The sequence below is a fragment of the Nerophis ophidion genome, linkage group LG21, assembly GCF_033978795.1.
Source record: "Nerophis ophidion isolate RoL-2023_Sa linkage group LG21, RoL_Noph_v1.0, whole genome shotgun sequence".
NCBI classification, from domain to species: domain Eukaryota; kingdom Metazoa; phylum Chordata; class Actinopteri; order Syngnathiformes; family Syngnathidae; genus Nerophis; species Nerophis ophidion.
The window spans coordinates 28,886,112-28,907,821 of NC_084631.1; the positions used below are offsets into that span (position 1 = coordinate 28,886,112).

General features: G+C 39.1%; 2 protein-coding genes across 7 annotated transcripts in view; both read right to left on the reverse strand.

Moving 5' to 3' along the window:
- Positions 1 to 8,123: 8,123 nt before the first annotated feature.
- On the reverse strand, positions 8,124 to 16,421 carry LOC133540000 (homeobox protein Hox-A2a-like). Its single transcript, XM_061882448.1, has 2 exons — positions 9,214 to 16,421; positions 8,124 to 9,112 (listed from the first exon to the last, which is right to left on the reverse strand). The coding sequence occupies exons 1-2, from the start codon at positions 9,563 to 9,565 to the stop codon at positions 8,370 to 8,372; spliced, it is 1,095 nt and encodes a 364-aa protein (XP_061738432.1). The 5' UTR covers positions 9,566 to 16,421; the 3' UTR covers positions 8,124 to 8,369.
- A 191-nt stretch (positions 16,422 to 16,612) lies between these two features.
- The window catches only part of hoxa3a (homeobox A3a), an 84,324-nt gene continuing 79,226 nt past the window's right edge, over positions 16,613 to 21,710 (reverse strand). For all 6 annotated transcript variants that reach the window (XM_061882443.1, XM_061882440.1, XM_061882442.1 and 3 more), the window contains one exon: positions 16,613 to 18,033. In XM_061882443.1, coding sequence (XP_061738427.1) covers positions 17,288 to 18,033 — 746 coding nt within the window. In that variant the 3' untranslated portion in view covers positions 16,613 to 17,287. The remainder of the gene's footprint in view (positions 18,034 to 21,710) is intronic.

Consider the following 21,710-nt stretch of genomic DNA (forward strand, 5'->3'; position numbering starts at 1 on the left):
TTTTACAGGCCTTAACTTTACTTTTACAGTAAAATTCTGCCAATTGAGCGTTAGCTTTTTTTTTTACCATCGAATCTGTAGTTATTGTTTTTACAGTTCATTGCTGCAAATGTAAAAATGAACATTTATTTTGATTGTTAAAAAATGGCATGTCAGTCACCAAAATTTCACTGTAAAATAAGAGTGGCATTGTTTTTAAATTTACAGTGATGCACCGTAAAAACAAAGACTTTGGATTATACTGTAAAAAGAACAGTCGTTGTTTTACAGTGCATTACTGTAAAATACCAAAGCAGTATCACTCTTCTGCTGGGAGGATGCCAGTTATTTTACAGTATAATCCACAGACTTGTTACACGGAGTCCCTTATGTTGTGTCTTGCCCAAGGACACAACGGCAGTGACTAGATGGCGAAGCTGCGTTCGTGCCAGCCAGTGCCATCTACAGTTGACATCTGTGTTTTTGTCTGAAAAGTAAGAACCAAAAACATAAATGTCCACTGTGGAGGACACTGGCTGGTTCTCAGCGGGTACACCTCTTGCACGACCTACAAAAGGACATCAAATAGTTGGGAAGCCCCGCCCCCTTCGTGGAGGGGGAGGGGGCAGGGTAAGATGTCGAGAGGTGCAGGGGCAAAGGGGGGATTTTGGCAAAGTAGGAACTCTATTTATTATTTGACGATTTGTGTGAAGATGCATTGAAAGTAGGGGTCTCAAACCCGTGGCACGGGCACCCTGTGCACGTAATACTTAGACATGTTATTGAACACTTGAAAATACTCATTTAGGCAACTGACTATATCAATAAGTACAATATATAAGTTAGTATACTAATGAGAGCACAAAAAAAAAACACAACGAGCAACTTCCTGTAAGCAAGCGGATGTGTTTCTGACTTTTTCCTGCGGAACTTAACTCAAAATATATAATTTGTACTTTAAATTTTACCTTTATTATAACAGGGTTTAATGACTGTAGCAGGGGGGCAAAAACATTTGCCTCCGAGGGCCAAAGTGAAACTGTGCATATTTTGACCGTGAGTGAGGTGTGTAGCCTCACAGCAACATATTTAAATATTTGATATTTAAAAATAAATATGTAATATAATATAATGTAATGTAAAATAAAGATATATAAATATATCAAGAAATATATATATATGTATGTATATATATATATATATATATTTTTTTTTTTCTCTCTCTATATATATATATATATATTTCTTTATACCAAAAAGTTATATTTTGGTTTCATCTGACCACATGACATTCTCCCAATCCTCTTCTGTATCATCCATGTATCCATTTTGGTATAAACTCAACTCGTCATGTTTGGAGGAAGAACAATACTGATTTGCATCCCAAGAACACCATACCTACTGTGAAGCATGGGGGTGGAAACATCATGCTTTGGGGCTGTTTTTCTGCTAAGGGGACAGGATGATTGATCCGTGTTAAGGAAAGAACGAATGGGGCCATGTATCGTGAGATTTTGAGCCAAAACCTCCTTCCATTAGTGAGAGCTTTGAATGGTTGACCAAATACTTATTTTCCACCATAATTTACAAATAAATTCTTTAAAATTCCTACAATGTGAATTCCTGGATTTTTTTTTTCACATTCTGTCTCTCACAGTTGAAGTGTACCTATGATGAAAATTACAGACCTCTGTCATCATTTTAAGTGGGAAAGCTTGCACAATCGGTGGCTGACTAAACACTTTTTTGCCTCACTGTATATATATATATATATATATATATATATATATATATATATATATATATATATATATATATATATATATAGATATATCCAGGGTGTACACCACCTTCTGCCCGAATGCAGCTGAGATAGGCTCCAGCGACCCAGAACGGGACAAAATGGATGGATGGATGGATATATATAATATAATATAATATAAAGATATATAATTAAAGATAATAAACACAGATTTTGTGTCTAATTCAGTTAATCCTAAAACACCTAAAAAGGTCATTTTGTGGAGATGTTCACCATTTCCGGGTGTTGTTGGTGTGACCAGCTCTTCCGACATATTTCATCTCATCGCTTTAAAAATGGACCCACACACATTAGACAGACGGAGGATGCTAAGTCCCGAAGCGTTTAGGTTTTTGTGACAGGACGTAGGGTGTCAAAAAGTCACAATTTTACGTGTTTTAAATTCAGAGTTAGCCTATAAAAATCACACATCCTCAGATTTTAGGATAAAAGAGCTGGCAGGTCAGATTTTGGCCTTAAAATCGACTGTGTTTTTTACACTAAATTACTGTAAATTGAACAACTGTAACACTATTGTTTATAGGTTACTAAGCTGACAGTTTTTTACTGTAAAATCTTTGGCCATTATTGTGAATTAAAAAAACATGACCACTGTGATTTTTACTGCAAAACTCTGGTGACTGAGTTACTCTTTTTTTAACCATAAAAATCTATGTTTCTTGTTTTTACAGTGAGGTAAGTGGAAAAAAAATGGTCCAACGGACAATTTTACAGTACATTTCTAGCGACTGAGCTGCCAGGGTTTAAAGTCAAATCTATAGTTTTTGTTTTTTTTACAGTGCAGCCTTGCGGACATGCCATCAGTGACTGTGCAGCTTAAAAGAGGTGAGTGTGAATCGTTTTACATTTGGTAGACCCCCTTGGTGGGCCAATGAAGTGACATGGCGGGCCAAATTTGGACCCAGGGCCCTGCTTTGGGTATCAATGTTATTGAGGGCCTTAAAACCAAGAAACATTGATTTGTACAGTAGTAGTCACCAGAATTTTAACATCCATCCAGGGTCGCACAGGGGGTGCGGGGGGTGCTGGAGACTATCTCAGCTGCATCTGGGCGGAAGGTGGCGTACACCCTGGACATGTCGCCATCTCATCGCAGGGCCAACAGAGATGGACAAACAGTTTAATAAATTACAGTAATTTAGTATAAAATCCACCGTGATATTTATGGTAAAACTATTTTATTGTTTTGCAGGTGCATTATGCAAGGGGATCAACTTGTTCGCCAAGTCCTGTAATAAAAACCTGACTGCTTGAGAACTTAGCATCTTCCGAGTCCATTTTGATAGCGATCAGATGAAATATGTCGGAGGAGCTGGTTTATCAACAACACCCGGAAATGGTGAACATCTCCACCAAATGGCCTTTTTGGGTGTTTTGAGGTTAAGAAAAGGTTGCATTTTAATTGAATTAGACACACAGTCTGTGTGACTATCTTTATTACTAATATTTAATAATGTCACTGTGAGGGTACAGTCCTCACTGGTGGTGCTGTGACACAAAACTCGCTGACTTTCAGCAAATTTTCACTTTGGTCCTTGAGGGGAAATGTTTGGTCCCCCTGGTCTATAGCTTAAAGTCACTGACTTTAATAGCTTTGATTTTAAAAAAATTGAAAGTCCTCTACACATTTATAAACAGTTCCTATATGCTGTTAAAACTCAAAATAAGTCATTTTGTGTTTGGTAGACCCCCTTGGCGGGCCAAAAGAAGTGACACGGCGGGCCAAATTTGGACCGAGGGCTGCACTTTGAGCTATTGACCAATGTAAAAACAAGAAACTTCGATTTTTATGGTAGAAAAAACTGGCAGCTTAGTCACCAGAGTTTTGACATGAAAACAGTTTTTTCAATATACATTCATTTTGTATAAAAAAAACACCGTAAATGCTATGGCAAACTATTTTATATTTTTATAGGCGCATTATGCAAAAGGCCCATCTTGTTCACCAAGTCCTGTAGTAAAAACCTGAATGCTTGAGAACTAAGCATCTTCCGAGACCATTTTGAAAGCGATCAAATGAAATATGTCGGAAGAGCTGGTTTATCAACAACACCCGGAAATGGTGAACATCTCCACAAAATTACCTTTTTGGGTTTTTTGGTTAAAAAAAGGTTGCAATTTGACTGAATTAGACACACAGTCTGTGTAATATACAATACTATTAATATTTAAATATGTCTTAGTGAGGCTACACTCCTCCCTCGCGGTACCGAACGCAGATTTTTAGCACATTTTCACGTTGGCCTTTGGAGACAAATGTTTGGGCCCCCTGGTCTATAGCTTAAAGTCACTGAGTTTAATATCTCTGATTTGAACATTTTCAAAGTCCTCCACACGCTTATAAACACTTCCTATATGCTGTTAAAACTCAAAAAAAGTAATTTTGTATTTGGTAGACTACCTTGGCGGGCCAAAAGAAGTGACGTGACGGAACAAATTTTATACCAATGGCCGCAGTTTGGGCATCCAAGCTATTGACCGCCGTACAAACAAGAAACATTGATTTTTACGGATGAAAAAACTCGTAGCTTAGTCACCAGAATTTCAACATAAAAACTATTTTCTAAATATAAAGTAATTTAGTATAACAAACACCGTAAATGTTATGCCAAAACTATTTAATCGTTTTACAGGCTGATTATGGAAAAGGATCATCTTGTTTGCCAGGTCTTGTACTAAAAACCTGAACGCTTGAAAACTCATCATCCTACGTGTCCATTTTGAAAGCGATCAGATGAAATATGTCGGAGGAGCTGGTTTATCAACAACACCCAGAAATGGTGAACATCTCCACAAAACAACCTTTTCGGGGTTTTTTGGTTAAAAAAGCTTGCAAATTAAATGAATTAGACACACAGTCTGTGTAATATACTATACTATTAATATTTAAATATGTATTTATGAGGCTACACTCCTCCCTCGCGGTGCCGAACGCTGATTTTTAGCACATTTTCGCTTTGGCCCTTGGAGACAATTGTTTGGGCCCCCTGGTCTATAGCTTAAAGTCACTGAGTTTAATACCTCTGATTTGAACATTTTCAAAGTCCTCCACACGCTTATAAACACTTCCTATATGCTGATAAAACTCAAAAAAAGTCCGTTTGTATTTGGTAGACTCCCTTGGCGGGCCCAAAAAAAAGTGACACGACGGGCCAAATATTATACCAAGGGCCGCACTTTGAGCATCGAAGCTATTGACCGCCATACAAACAAGGAACATCGATTTTTACAGTCAAAAAAACTGTCAGCTTAGTCACCAGAATTTCAATATAAAAGTTATTTTTTAAATATACAGTTATTTAGTATAGCAAACACAGTAAATTGTATGGTAAAACTATTTCATCGTTTTATAGGCGGATTATGGAAAAGGATCATCTTGTTTGCCAAGTCTTGTACTAAAAACCTGAACGCTTGAAAACTCATCATCATACGTGTCCATTTTGAAAGCGATCAGATGAAATATGTCGGAGGAGCTGGTTTATCAACAACACCCGGAAATGGTGAACATCTCCACAAAACAACATTTTCGGGTGTTTTGAGGTTAAAAAAGTTTGCATGTTAACTGAATAAGACACACAGTCTGTGTATTACTCTATACTACTAATATTTAAATATGTCTTTGTGAGGCTCCACTCCTCCCTCGTGGTGCCGAACGCAGACTTTTAGCACATTTCCACTTTGGCCCTTGGAGACAATTGTTTGGGCCCCCTGGTCTATATCTTAAAGTCAATGAGTTTAATATCTCTGATTTGAACATTTTCAAAGTCCTCCACACGATTATAAACACTTCCTATATGCTGTTAAAACTCAAAAAAAGTAATTTTTTATTTGGTAGACTCCCTTGGCGGGCCAAAAGAAAGTAACACGATGGGCCAAATTTTATACCGAGGGCCGCACTTTGGGCATCCAAGCTATTGACCGCCATACAAACAAGAAACATCGATTTTTAAACTGGCAGCTTAGTCACCAGAATTTCGACATAAAAACTACTTTTTAATTATACAGTAATTTAGTATAACAAACACCGTAAATGTTATGCTAAAACTATTTCATCATTTTATAGACGGATATCGGAAAACGATCATTTTGTTTGCCAAGTCTTGTACTAAAAACCTGAACGTTTGAAAACTCATCATCCTACGTGTCCATTTTGAATGCGATCAGATGAAATATGTCGGAGGAGCTGGTTTATCAACAACACCCGGAAATGGTGAACATCTCCACAAAACAACCTTTTCGGGTGTTTTGAGGTTAAAAAGGTTGCATGTTAACTGAATAAGACACACAGTCTGTGTATTACTCTATACTACTAATATGTAAATATGTCTTTGTGAGGCTACACTCCTCGCTCTTGGTGCTGAATGCAGACTTTTAGCACATTTTCACTTTGGTCCTTGGAAACAAATGTTTGGGCCCCCTGGTCTATAGCTTAAAGTCACTGAGTTTAATATCTCTGATTTGAACATTTTCAAAGTCCTCCACAAGCTTATAAACACTTCCAATATGCTGTTAAAACTAAAAAAAGTAATTTTGTATTTGGTAGACTCCCTTGGCAGGCCAAAAAAAGTGACACGACGTGCCAAATTTGGACCGAGGGCCGCACTTTGGGCATCCAAGCTATTGACCGCCATACAAACAAGAAACATCAATCTTTACGTTCGAAAAAACTGGCAGCTTAGTCACCAGAATTTCAACATAAAAACTATTTAAATATACAGTAATTTAGTATAACAAACACCGTAAATTTTATTTCATCTTTTTATAGGCGGATTATGGAAAAGGATCATCTTGTTTGCCAAGTCTTGTACTAAAAACCTGAACGCTTAAAAAATCATCATCCACGTGTCCATTTTGAAAGCGATCAGATGAAATATGTCGGAGGAGCTGGTTTATCAACAACACCCGGAAATGGTGAACACCTCCGCAAAATGACCTTTTCAGGGTTTTTGGGTTAAAAAAGCTTGCAAATTAACTGAATTAGACACATAGTCTATGTATTACTGTTTATACTACTGATATTTAAATATGTATTTGTGAGGCTACACTCACTCTCCGTGCTGAATGCAGACTTTTAGCACATTTTCACTTTGGCCCTTGGAGGCAAATTTTTTGGCTCCCTGGTCTATAGTTTAATATCTCGGATTTGAATGTTTTCCAAAGTCCTCCATGTGCTTATAAACACTTCCTATATGTTGTTAAAACTCAAAACAAGTCATTTTAGCATGAAAACTGGAGGCTAGGGACTGCCATGCCACGTGATTGACTGAAATTCGACATTTTTTTTTTTTTTGCAGCCGTGGAAGTAAAGCACTATAGTGGCGTCACCGCTGAAGGTTCCCATCCCCCAACCCTCTGACATCTGCAGCGGAGTGCTTGCGTGGGCGCTGCGGGTCCTCGACCGTGGATACCCAGCCCCGCTGCACCATGGCGGGCCTCGCAGCTCTTTGTGTGCCACATATGCGCGCAGAAAGGACGCGTTGTCTCGGAATGATTTGGTTACGCGGACGCCACTATAGATGCAAACCCCCGCCATGTTTGCGTCAAAAGCACGCACACACACACACACTTACACACACACGCACACACTCCAGTTGTCGTGCATATATTTTAGATGATCGTATCGATCCACGCAACCGGTGGCTGAAGCCTGATTTGACGCACAAAAGCTCCATATTGAACCGACTATTTATTAAACGATAATGAAGCTCTTTATAATCGTCATATCGAACATATTAGCCCCTCGCGGGCTCGATCCAATAACCTTGCAAGAAAAAAAACATCATGATCATAAACCTAATAAAATGCCCCAACCCCCCCCCCCCCCCCCCCACCCCTCTTGGGTTTGTTGGGGGGGGGGGGGCTCACACGCACAACAAGCCTTTTTTAAGCGCACTATAAAAAGAAATAATTGCCGAGCGACCCCCTCAAAAAAAAAAAAAAAAAAAAAAGCGTCCGAAATCGTGAGTGGGGTTTTATTTGTGAGCATGCAGACACGAGTGGGTGTCTTTGGTGACAGCGCGGTGATTTATGAGCTCCGGAGGGCGAACGAGGCTCGGCTGTGCAGCGAGCATCGTGTCCGAGACTAGAAAACGCTAAAAAAAAAAAAAAAATAGTTTCTTTTACAGTGGAACTGTTTAAAAAATATATAATATAGAAAAATATTTTGGAATAAATATTGCAATTCCCCTGAATAGGAAAAATAGCATCAGTGCGCTTGCTCTAGTAATTTATATTCATGACCAACCTGTTGTTTAATTTGCATATTTGATGTTTTTTTTTTTATTGTTTCGGGGAATAGAAAAAGACTCCAAACACCAAAAAGTTGTAGCAAGTTCTTGTATTCTAACAAAAATATCCAAGGAGCTATACAAAAATAAAACTTGTAGAATTTGTCACACACACGTCATGAATTTTCCCTCCCTCACACACACAAAAACTTTTTTTTTTTCTTTCTTTTTTTTTTTTTTTGTTTTTTGGGAAGGGAATTACAATCGATTTACCGCCGGCCTCGCCGTCCACAAAAAAAAAGAAAAAAAAAAAAGGTTTGCAACCAAGAAATCAAACGCGGCTAATAGTTGAGATTCTGCAGGTCGATCGTCGTCAGGGACTCGGCGAAAAAGTAGAAAGTGTCCGCGGAAATGTCCACGGGACTGTCCAGGGACTCCGACAAGCTCGGCGAGGCGGCGTCGGAGAGCTGCAGGCAGGAATCCGCCGAGAAGGCCTGGAAGTCGTGTATAGAAACGTCCAGGGCCGGGGGACTGCAGTCGCCATTGTCCGGCCCAGATGCCGCCGAGCCGGGGCCCATTGTTGCCGCGCAGCCCGCAGCCGCGTTGGGGAAATGTTTGAGATTTTTCTCATTGCTGTGGAGCGGGGTCGGGGCGTAACCGCTATTGTGGACGTGCAGCTGCGTGGGAGCCGGATTGTTGTTGTGAAAGGAGAAGGTGTCTCTCTCCAGCAGGGCCCCGCTTTGCTCGTACAACTGGGGGCCCTCGTCGTCCTCGTCGCTGCAGTGCATGGCGTCCTCCTCCTCCTCCTCCTCCGCCTCCTCCTCCTCAGCCCGGCCGCCGCGGCCCCCGTTGTGGTTCTCCTTAGTCTGGGTCTGGCGCTTGTGCTTCATGCGCCGGTTCTGGAACCAGACTTTGACCTGGCGCTCGGTCAGGTCCAGCAGGGCCGCTATCTCCACCCGGCGGGGTCGGCACAGATACTTGTTGAAGTGGAATTCCTTCTCCAGCTCCAGCAGCTGCGTGTTGGTGTACGCGGTCCTGAGGCGCCGGGAGCCCCCTGGAGCCACGTCCACGACCTCCGGCGAGCCTGGGACAGAAGCGTTCCATAACCGTCACTCTTCATTGCTGCTATGGTTTAAATTAAATGTGGAGAGAGAGAAGGAAAAAAAGAAAAAAAAGTGCACCCACCTTTAGGGGAGAAGCACACGGGTCCATTGGACAAGGCGGTGGCGGTGGTCGTGGGCTGCAGGTGGCTCCTCTTGGAGGCTTTCTTCTCCCGCATCCACGGGTACTCCGGGGGCAGCGAGGCGGTGGGCAGCGGGCTGCATCCGTCCGGGCTGTGCCTCGGCCGGCCGTGACGCGGGTGGCTGCCCGGGTTGAGGCTGGGGATGGTCTGCTCGAAGGGAGGGGGAATCAGTGTCGAGCTCTTGATTGATGAACTTTGAAAGGAATCCGCGACAGGGGGGAAAGATGTCAGGCACTCAGCGAGCGAAGGCTGACTATTGATAAATCCGCTCTCTCGCTCGAATTCGTAATTCATCTCCAGCCCCAGGAACGTCTTGCGCGCGTTACTAGTCCAGCGAGCTCAGCGGCCGGGAGGACAAATCATCCCCGGAAAAAAAGGCTCCCGTGATGGGCTTTCCCCCCCGATTGTGGCCGAGCAGCGTGGAAGGAGTGGATTCATGCACGCCAGCTCGGAATTGCACCGACGGCCCTGTCACATGATGACTTCTGTCCAATGACAACTTGGGCTTTCATCAAAACGCGCCACTGAGCTTGCACCCCCCCACCCCCCGCCGATGGATCCCGAAAAAGTCTGCGGCTGCAGCTCGGGGGACTTTCCCTCACATCCTCGTCCTCCTCGGGACCCCCCGACTCTTAAAAATAGGGTCTTTTTTTAGGAATGGCGGACGCTCTCGCTCGTGCAAAAGGACCCCTAAAGCTGGGGGCGCGCGGATTCGTGCACTCCTCTTTCTCGTATTGTTTGAGGATGTCAGGCGAGAACGCCCCCCACCACACACACACACACACACACACACACGCACCTACGTGCACGCACACACACACTTATTAAAAAAAAAAAAAAAAGAAGAAGAAGAAAACATACCCCAAAGTGATTGTCTTCACTCCCTTAAAAAAGCACATTTTATGGTTATTATGGTGGATTAATGTACTCATGAATCGAATAAAAACGTGCACTTTTAACGTGTGTGCATTCATTTAAAAAAACAACAACAACAACAAAAAAACATGTACAACTTAATCAACCCGCAACTTTGTTCGATTAATCGGGAATTCCCGAATAAACAGGTCATAGCCTCAATCCGGGTTTTAGGGAAAATAACTTAAAATATGTTTCCCCTTATAATTTGCATTCTTCTTTTTCTTCTAACAAATGCATATGCAGACATGTAACATGTCCATTCATTAAAATAATAAACAAACAAAACACGTACAACTTAATCAACTTTGTCCGATTAATCGGTAATTCCCGAATAGCCTCAATTCGTGTTTTAGGGAAAATAACTTAAAACATTTTTTTCTGTTTGTCACAATTAACATTCTTTGTTTTTCTTCAAAAAAAAAATAAGCATATGCAGATTTTTAACGTGTGCTGTCTTCACTCCCTTAAATAAGCACATTTTATGGTTATTATGGTGGATTATTTTGGATTTATATGCTCATGAATCGAGTAATCGGGTAAAAACTTTTAACGTGTGTGCGTTCATTAAAAAAAAACAACAACAAAAAAAATACGTACAACTTAATCAACCTGCGACTTTGTTCGATTAATCGGGGGGGAAAAAAAGTATATGCAGACTTTTAGCGTGTGCTGTCTTCACTCCCTTAAAAAAGCACATTTTATGGTTATTATGGTGGATTATTTTGGATTAATGTACTCATGAATCGAGTAATCGGGTAAAAACATGTGCACTTCTAACATGTGTGCGTTCATTTAAAAAAAAAAACATTTACAACTTAATCAACCCGCGACTTTGTTCGATTAATCGGGAATTCCCGAATAAACAGGTCATAGCCTCAATTTGTGTTTTAGGGAAAATTACTTAAAACATTTTTCCCCTTATAATTTGCATTCTTCTTTTTCGTCTAACAAATGCATATACAGACTTTTAACATGTGTGCATTCATTAAAAAAAAATAAACAAAAAACAAAACACGTACAACTTCATCAACCCGCGACTTTGTCCGATTAATCGGGAATTCCCGAAAAGCCTCACTTCTGTTTTAGGGAAAATAACTTAAAACATTTTTCCCTGCTTGTCACAATTAGCATTCTTTGTTTTTCTTCTAAAAAAAATAAGTATATGCAGATTTTTAACATGTGCTGTCTTCACTCCCTTAAAAAGCACATTTTAGGGTTATTATGGTGAATTATTTTGGATTAATGTACTCATGAATCGAGTAATCGGGTAAAAACACATGCACTTTTAATGTGTGTGCGTTCATTTAAAAAAAAACAACACCAAAAAAAACATGTACAACTTAATCAACCCGCGACTTTGTTCGATTAATCGGGAATTCCCGAATGAACAGGTCATAGCCTCAATTCGTGTTTTAGGGAAAATGACTTAAAACATTTTTCCCCTTATAATTTGCATTCTTCTTTTTCTTCTAACGAATGCATATGCAGACTTTTAACATGTGTGCATTCATAAAAACAATAAACAAAAAAAAAAACACGTACAACTTAATCAACCCGCGACTTTGTCCAATTAATCGAGAATTCCCAAAAAGCCTCACTTCTGTTTTAGGGGAAATAACTTCAAATATTTTTCCCTGCTTGTCATAATTAGCATTCTTTGTTTTTCTTATAACAAATGCATATTTAACATGAGTGCATTCATTAAAAAATAAACAACAACAAAATATCTGCTGTGCGGAAACATGTGACAACTTGATCAACCGACGACTTTGTTCGATTAATCGGGAAACCCGACTAAACACGTCAAAGGGAAATTAACTTAAAACATTTTTCCCTGCTTGTCATAATTACCATTCTTTTTTTCTCCTAACAAATACATATGCAGACTTTTAACATGTGTGCATTCATTAAAAAAATAAACAAAAAACAAAACACGTACAACTTAATCAACCCGCGATTTTGTCCGATTAATCGGGAATTCCCGAATAGCCTCAATCCGTGTTTTGGGGAAAATAACTTAAAACCTGCTTGTCACATTAGCATTCTTTGTTTTTCTTCAAAAAAAAAAGCATATGCAGACGTTTAACGTGTGCACTCATTGAAAAATAAACAAAAAAATAAATATTTGCTGGGCGGAAACATTAGATAACTTGATCAACCGGCAACTTTGTTCGATTAATCGGGAAACCCGACTAAACACGTCATCGGGAAAATAACTTTAACAAAACGTGATTCCCTGTTATAATTAGCTTTTTTTCCCCTTCTAACAAACGCACATGCAGACTTTTAACATGTGTAGATTGATGAAAACATAAATGCAATTTTAAAAAATCTGTTTGTTCGACTAATCAGTTAATCACATGAAGCACTTCACAGCCTTAATGTGTCTTACGAAAAATACATTGAAATAAACAACTTTTTTTCCGCATTTCAAAATTTGCATTCTTTTTTCTTCCTATGAATGCATAAGCACACTTTTAACGTGTATGCGATAAAAAAAAGTAATAATAAAACACTTATATCCTATTTAATCCATGGATAAGTCATTTCGATGAATCGAATAATCGGGAAAAAAACACGTCATGGCCTCAATGCGTGTTTTAGGAAAAATAAGTTGAAATAAACAACTTTTTTTTCTGCTTGTCATAATTGCATTCTTTGTCCTTCCCATAAATGTATGTGCACATTTTTAACATGTGATCATAAAAAGTAAACAAAAAACAATAGATCTGCTGTGCGCAAACTACATACGACTTTATCCATCGACAACGTTGTTCGATTAATCGAAAAATGTAATACGACACTTCATAGGGAAAATAACTTAAAATAAACAACAACAAAGAAGGCTGCTCGTCATAATTTACAATATTTTTTCTTCCAAAAGATACATATGCGCACTTTTAACATTTGCATTGATAAAGAGATAAAAACATAGATAAAACTATACTGACATTGTCTATGGATGAGTTTATTCGATTAATCGGATAAAACACTTCATACACTCAAAGCGTGTTTTTAAAAAATGCATATGAACACTTTTAACATGTGTGCATTAATAAAGAGATAAAAACCTAAATAAAACAATACCTGACATACTCTATGGATAAGTTTATTCGATTAATCGGATAAAACACTTCATAGCCTCAATGCGTGTGTCTAATAAGTGCGTATGCACACTATTAACCTGTGTGCATTAAAAACAAAATACAAAAAAAACCTATTTATGGATGAGTCATTTTGATTAATCAAATAATCAGAAACTATATACGACTTTGTTCGATTAATCGAGAAATGTGATATGACACTTATAGAGAAAATAACTTGGAATAAACCAAAAAAAATGTCTGCTTGTCATAATTTATAATATTTTTTCATCCAATAAATGCATATGCACACTTTAATTATGTTTTTCACCTCTTTATTAATGCACACGTTAAAACTACACCCGACATAGTCAATGGATGAGTCTATTCGATTAATCGGATAAAACACTTAATAGCCTTAATGTGTGTTTCTAAAAAATGGATACACACACTTTTAACATGTGTGAATTGATAAAGAGATAAAAAACGTAAATAAAACTATAGTCTATGGATGAGTTTATTCGATTAATCGGATAAAACGCATCATAGCCTCCAAGTGTGTTTCTAATAAATGCACATGGACACTTTTAACATGTGTGCATTAAATAAAAATACAGAAAACCCCTATTTCCTATTTAATCAATGGGTGAGTGATTTTGATTAATCAAGTAATCAGAAACGATATAAAACTTCATCTATCGACGACTTTGTTCAAATAATCGAGAAATGTGATACGACACTTCACAAGGAAAATATGTTGAAATAACCACAAAAAAAATTCTGCTTGTCACAATTGACAATATTTTTTCTTCCAATAAATGCATATACACACTTTTAACATGTGTGCATTGATAAACAGATAAAAAACATAAATAAAACTATACCTGATGAGTTTATTCGATTAATCGGAGAAAACACTTCAGTGTGTGCTTCTAATGAATGTGTATGCACACGTTTAACATGTGTGCATTAAAATAAAAAATACCCCAACAAACTATTTCCTATTTAATCTATGAATGAGTCATTTTAATTAATCAAGTAATCGGGGGGAAAAAAACATGCTTTGTAGCCTCTGTGCGTGTTTTCGTCTTTTTTTTTTTTGTCTGCCTGTCACAATCTGCCCTCTTTTTGTCTAACAAATGCAAATTATTGACATTAAATTAACTTTTAACATGTGTACATTAAAAAACTATCTTAATCTAGCGATGAGTTTGTCAGATAAAACAGGCTTGGTCGCCTCACTGCGCGTTTTTGTCAAAATAGTTGAACTTCTTTTGTCTGCCTGTCATAATCAGCCTTCTTTTTGTCTAACAAATGCATATTAATGACATTAAAACCACTTTTAACATGTGTACATAAAAAAAAATCATATTAATAAAACACATATCGCAGCTTTGATGCGTGTTAGTCGAAATTGTTGAAATAAATGTCGATTTTTTTTTTTCTGTTTGCATTTTTTTTTTCATAACAAATATATAATCGTATCCCATTCAAAGTTCCCAATTTTTTTTTTTTTTTGCAGCGATTCATCTTAGCAACTATATATCGATATTTCTTTTTTAACCGATTAATGTTGCGGCCCTAATGGCAACAACACAAACTTTAAAGCTTGTTGCTGCAAAACACATGAAAATATCCATCCATCCGATTTTATACCGCTTGTCCCTATGCTACCGTGTTAACGTTTTGTAAGTACAACTTTATGAACGTTTACATGCACAGTGGTCCCAGTGTATCAATTGGAGCTGAGTAATTACCGTCATGGTGGTAATAAACATCACATAAAACAGTCCTTGGCTGTGTAAATCGTGCTGCTCCTGCTGTGATTTTTTTTTTCCTCCACCCAAAAAAAACGCCACATTTGTCAGTAAACCCTCGCACAACATTGCCATTGAACGAAAAGTCCAAATAGGACTTTTAGTGGCGTCTAAGAGAGAGGAAAAGGTGGTGTGGGTCTCTCTCAGTTTGTTGCTTATATACCAAACAAAGAGTGCTGGAAGCCTGGGCGCGATCAATCTTACTCGCCAAAAGGTCTGACAGCTCGGTGCCCTCACAACACATTTAAGGCTTCTAACTCTCCCCCGGATCAAATGCGGCCAGGAAGCGGGCGAGAAACACTGGCCACTCAGACGGGCTTCATCCCCGCTCCCACATACTTCTCCCGGTTGTCGCTGGAGGGATCTTTGCAGAGATAAATAGCGATCGAACAAGGCGAGATCTCCTTGCACGGGGAGGCATTGAACGCAACAAGGGTGAGTACCTTCGCTCCACCTGGCTTTTTTTCCATTTATGGGCTCAAAACGACATTTTTTGTAGCTTATTTGCTTGGATTTGTTCGCAGTAAAGTAATAAATGGTGCCTTTTTTCTCAACGTTTGCAAGCTTTGTGTGCGAGGAGTGGGTGGAAAGGTTTTTTTTTTCTTAGTCCGCCTACACACATTACAGCAGGCAGGTTTAAAGGCGCTTTCCCGTGGAGCAAAAACACAAGAAAAAAAAAGAAAAAAAAAAGAAGGTATTGTTGGGGGTAAAATATTAAATGTTATGATGTAGTGTGGAGGTTTGACACGACATGCTTGCTTTAATTATTCCCTGCTAACCATATGTCATGCAGGCCGGAATGCCCTCTTAAATCAATCATAGTCATTTTTTGTACAATAAAAAAAAAAAAAAAAAAACGCACAGCAGCTGTGCAGCATATGCGCATTAACAAATATTTTTTAATTAAATCCCGCCGCTTGTATTTAATTGTCTAATTTTGCTAAATAAATATGTTTTTTTGCTTGTGAATCTGCAGCAGCAGCAGCAGCAGCAGCATCCTTTCTGGAAATTGCTCCCTGAAAACGAGCGCTCATTTAGATTGTTGTCTGTGCTTGCAGAAGCTCCAGAAAGCTGACGTTTTTATGGTTATGGATGTGACCGTGCCGGAGAGGAGGAGGAGGAGGAGGAGGAGGGCCACCCGAGAGTTTTCTTCACGTCTCGTCGGCAGCAGAAAGGACAGAAATGATGCATTTGGCTCGGCCGTTTTAGTGATGAGGATGAAAATGAATACATAAATGTAAAATGTTTTCTAGTTCATTCTGCCATTTTTTTAAATATATGTTTCAACATATTTTTTGTAATAAAATGCACCCTTATTTTGAACGAATTTTTGCATTTCATTTAATTAATTTTTTATCAGATTTTTGCATTTAAGTATTTTTACGATTTTTGGCATTTTAAAAAATATACATATATATTTTGTATTTTATTTGAAACATTTTTTATCTGATTTTTCCATTTAAGTATTTAAAAAAAATCAAATGCATTCTGTTGGTCCCCAAATTAAAACAAATGTGCCTCGATTGTATTTCATTTGTTTTATTTACTTCTTCGAACTGGAGCAGCATGGAATGTATATGAAAGGGGGGGATTGACGTGTTTGTTCTCATTCATATATATATATAAAAAAAACAGATAAAATGCGTCCTTCTTTGCACCGTTATTGCGTCGATTGATTGATTTTACATGATGTGAGGACAATATCAAATAAAAAAAATAGCTCCTCGAAGAAGAAAAAGGTTGTGAAAATGAAGCCTGCTGTTCGAGTAAGGAAGGGGGGGGGCTGAGCTTCAAATAATACTAGAGGACTATTTGGTAACACTAAACAAAATAAATAACATCAGAAAGTCCAAAACAAGCAAAAAAAAAGGCGTTTCCCTCGACTATCCTTTCACAAGTGCAACAAAATGCAAACAAATAATCTTCAAATGCGGATAAATAAGTTCACATTGAAAAATAAAAGCAATACCATGTTCATAATACCCTGTTTGAATTTAAAAACAAAGAAAATAGATTAAATAGGCCTATCGTGAATGTCTTAGGGGGGGTAAGGAAATGATTATTAATCCTATTCGCTACTTCACACATGGTCAAACTAAAGGGAGGGAAAGGTGTGGAGGGACACAACGAAAGGCGGTGATACGGTCCGGAGGCGGCTCCGAGACAATGGGCGGAGTGATACAAAGTGCGCCACGCCGCTACAGATGCGTCAGTTTGGGCGCCTCCTGGATTCTTCCCTGAGAGTATTGCGGCGTGAGGTCCGTGTAGGTCGGCGTGGGCTCGCACACCGCGTGCTGCTGCCCGCCGCCCATCGTGATTGCTCCGTTGTAGTCCATGTTGGAGGAGGGCGGGTGCGGGAGGTGCGTGAGGCCGAACACGGACGCCCCGGAGTTGGGCATGGGTTCGATGTAGCCTCCCCCGACGTAGACGGGGCTGCCCTGCATGTGCGCGCCGTAGTTGCCGCCCTGCAGGGCGTGCGCGTCATACTCGGGCGTGGCCGAGTCGGGGTACCGCTTCTGGGGGTTTAACGGCGGGGGGTATGACGTCATGCCGTAGGCGTTCGGGTGAGCCTTGCTGTACGACGTCGGGGACTGGGACTCGTAAGGAACACTGTTTACCAGAGAATGCATAGAGCTGAGGTATCCGCCGCCGCCGGACGACGGGCCCACCGGGCTCCTCGGGGACTGACCCCCCGGGGAGGGCATCATCCCGACCCCCTTCTGATCCTTCTTGTATTTCATCCGGCGGTTCTGGAACCAGATCTTGATCTGTCTCTCCGTGAGGTTGAGCAGGTTGGCCATCTCCACCCTGCGGGGCCTGCAGAGGTACCGGTTGAAGTGGAACTCCTTCTCCAGCTCCACCAGCTGGGCGCTGGTGTAGGCAGTCCGGGCCCTCTTGGAGGCGGCAGACCCGGGAGGACTCTTGTCTCCGGGGCAACTCTCCACTGTGGTGGGAGGAGGGAGGGGGCAATCAGTAATCTATTACAGGCAGGACAGGGAAATCACGTGACAACACCACCCCACTCCATGAGGGCTATAGCTTCAAACTACTTTTTTCAACAGAAGGATGTAACCTGCATAAAACCAGCGTCCTCTGCAGTGGACATGTGCTTGTGTTTTGCATAGCATGACTTAAAAAAAATAAAAAATAAATGAGTAAGTGTTACTTTGACAAAATAAATACACTTAAAACAAATGTCCACTACAGTGGACGCTGGTTCTCGCGGGTTATACTAAAAGCAATCAAACCCACCTGCATGCAGCGTCCACTGCATTGGACATGTGTGTTTTGGATGACTTAAAAAAAAAAAAAAAAAAAAAAGTGTAAATTTGACAAAATAAATGCGCCAAAAATAAATGTCCACTACAGTGGACGCTAGTTCTCATGGGCTATGCTAAAAGCAATCAAACCCACATGCATGCAGCGTCCTCTGCAGTGGACACGTGTATTTTGCATAGCATGACTTTTTTTTTTTTTTAAGTTAAAAAAAAAAAGTGTAACTTTTACAAAATAAATACACTTAAAACAAATGTCCACTACAGTGGACGCTGGTTCTTGCGGGTTGTACTAAAAGCAATCAAACCCACCTGCACGCAGCGTCCACTGCAGTGGACATGTGTGTTTTGGATGACTTTAAAAAAATAAAATAAAAAGTGTAAATTTGACAAAATAAATGTCCACTACAGTGGACGCTAGTTCTCATGGGCTATGCTAAAAGCAATCAAACCCACATGCATGCAGCGTCCTCTGCAGTGGACACGTGTATTTTGCATAGCATGACTTTTTTTTTTTTTAAGTTAAAAAAAAAAAGTGTAACTTTTACAAAATAAATAGACAAAAAAAAAAAGTCCACTACAGTGGACGCTGGTTCTCACCGGTAGCAATCCAACCCACCTGCATGCAGTGTCCTCTGCAGTGGACATGTGTGTTTTGCATAGCATGACTTAAAAAAAAAATAATAAAAAAAGTGTAACTTTCACAAAATAAATACACCAAAACAAATGTCAACTACAGTGGACGCTGGTTCTCATGGGTTATACTAAAAGCAATCAAACCCACTTGTATTCAGCGTCCTCTGCAGTGGACACGTGTGTTTTACATGGCATGACTTTTTTTTAAAAAGTGAAAAAAAAGAAAAAAAAAAGTGTAACTTTTTCAAAATAAATACACACCAAAAAATGTCCACTACAGTGGACGGTGGTTCTCATGGGTTATTCTTAAAGCAATCAAACACACCTGCATGCAGCGCCCACTGCAGTGGACATGTGTGTTTTGGATGACTTTAAAAATAAATAAATGAATAAAAAGTGTAACTTTGACAAAATAAATACACCAAAAACAAATGTCCACTACAGTGGACGCTGGTTCTCATGGGTTATACTAAAAGCAATCAAACCCACCTGCATGCAGCATCCTCTGCAGTGGACATGTGTGTTTTGGATGACTTGAAAAAATAAAATAAAATAAAAAGTGTAACTTCGACAAAATAAATGCACCAAAAATAAATGTCCACTACAGTGGACGCTGGTTCTCATGGGTTATGCTAAAATCAATCAAACCCACCTGCATGCAGCATCCACTGCAGTGGACATGTGTGTTTTGGATGACTTAAAAAAATAAAATAAAATAAAAAGTGTAACTTCGACAAAATAAATGCACCAAAAATAAATGTCCACTACAGTGGACGCTGGTTCTCATGGGTTATATATACTAAAAGCAATCAAACCCACCTGTATGCAGCGTCCTCTGCAGTGGACACGTGTGTTTTACATGGCATGACTTTTTTTTAAAAAGTGAAAAAAAAAAAAAAATGTAACTTTTACAAAATAAATACACAAAAAAAATGTCCACTACAGTGGACGCTGGTTCTCATGGGTTATGCTAAAAGCAATCAACTCCACCTGCATGCAGAGTCCACTGCAATGGACATGTGTGTTTTGCATAGCATGACTTAAAAAAAAAAAAGTTAAAAAAATAAAAATAAAAAGTGGAACTTTTGCAAAATAAATACACACCAAAAATATGTCCACTACAGTGGACCCTGGTTCTCATGGGTTATACTAAAAGCAATCAAACACGCCTGCAGGCAGCGCCCACTGCAGTGGACATGTGTGTTTTGGATGACTTAAAAAAAAAATAAACAAATAAAAAGTGTAACTTTGACAAAATAAATGCACCAAAAATAGATGTCCACTACAGTGGACGCTGGTTCTCATGGGTTATTCTAAAAGCAATCAAACCCACATGCAGTGTCCTCTCCAGAGGACACGTGTATTTTGCATAGCATGACTTTAAAAAATTAAAAATAAAGATTAAAAGTGTAACTTTGAAAAATAGCGTGACTTAAAATAAAAAAAAAGTGTAACTTTGACAAAATAAATGCACCAAAAATAAATGTCCACTACAGTGGACGCTGGTTCTCATGGGTTATACTATAAGCAATCAAACCCACCTGCATGCAGCGTCCTCTGCAGTGGACATGTGTGTTTTGCATAGCATGACTTAAAAAAAAAAAAAAAAAAAGTGCAACTTTCACAAAATAAATACACCAAAAACAAATGTCCACTACAGTGGATGCTGGTTCTCATGGGTTATACTAAAAGCAATAAAACCCACCTGCATGCAGCGTCCTCTGCAGTGGACATGTGTGTTTTGCAAAGCATGACTAAAAAAAAAAAAAAAAAAAAAAAAAAGTGTAAGTTTGACAAAACAATTGCACCAAAAACAAATGTCCACTACAGTGGACGCTGGTTCTCACGGGTTATACTAAAAGCAATCAATCCCACCTGCATGCAGCGTCCTCTGCAGTGGACATGTGTGTTTTGCATAGCATGACTTTAAAAAATAAAATAAAATAACACAAAAAGTGTAACTTGACATAATAAATACACCAAAAACAAATGTCCACTACAGTGGACGCTGGTTCTCACGGGTTGTACTAAAAGCAATCAATCCCACCTGCATGCAGCGTCCTCTGCAGTGGACATGTGTGTTTTGGATGACTTAAAAAATGAAATAAAATAAAAAGTGTAACTTTGACAAAATAAATGCACTAAAAACAAATGTCCACTACAGTGGACGCTGGTTCTCACGGGTTAAACTAAAAGCAATCAAACCCACGTGCATGCAACATCCTCTGTGGTGGACATTTGTATTTTAAATAACATTACTTTTTGTTTCAAAAATGTGTACCTCTCACAAAAGAAATAAACCAAAAACAAATGTCCACTACAGTGGATGCTGGTTCTCATGGGTTTTGCTAAAAGCAATCAATGCCACCTGCATGCAGCGTCCTCTGCAGTGGACATCTGTGTTTTCCGCAAATTAGATGTGTAACTCTAATAAAAGTAGATGTGTAACTTTAATAAAATAAATACACAAAAAACAAATGTTCACTATCGTGGACACTAGTTCTCAATGGTTATGCTAAAAGCAGTCCATGTCACCATGCAGCGTCCTCTGCAGTGGACAATTGTGCTTTGTGCAACTTTTTTTTCAATATATAACTGCAACCACATAAATCAACCAAGTATAATAGGATTGGCTAAACATGCTAAAAGCAATCCAATGTACGTCAAATTATTTTTTTCTCTCCAAAATGAATGCCTCTGACAAAAGCAA

Coding starts and splice junctions, on each gene's coding strand:
- LOC133540000 (XM_061882448.1), bottom strand. CDS start 9,565: ATGAATTACGAATTCGAGCGAGAGAGCGGATTTATCAATAGTCAGCCT. Junction 9,113..9,213: donor CGTGTGCTTCTCCCCTAAAG/GTGGGTGCACTT, acceptor CTTCTGTCCCAG/GCTCGCCGGAGGTCGTGGAC.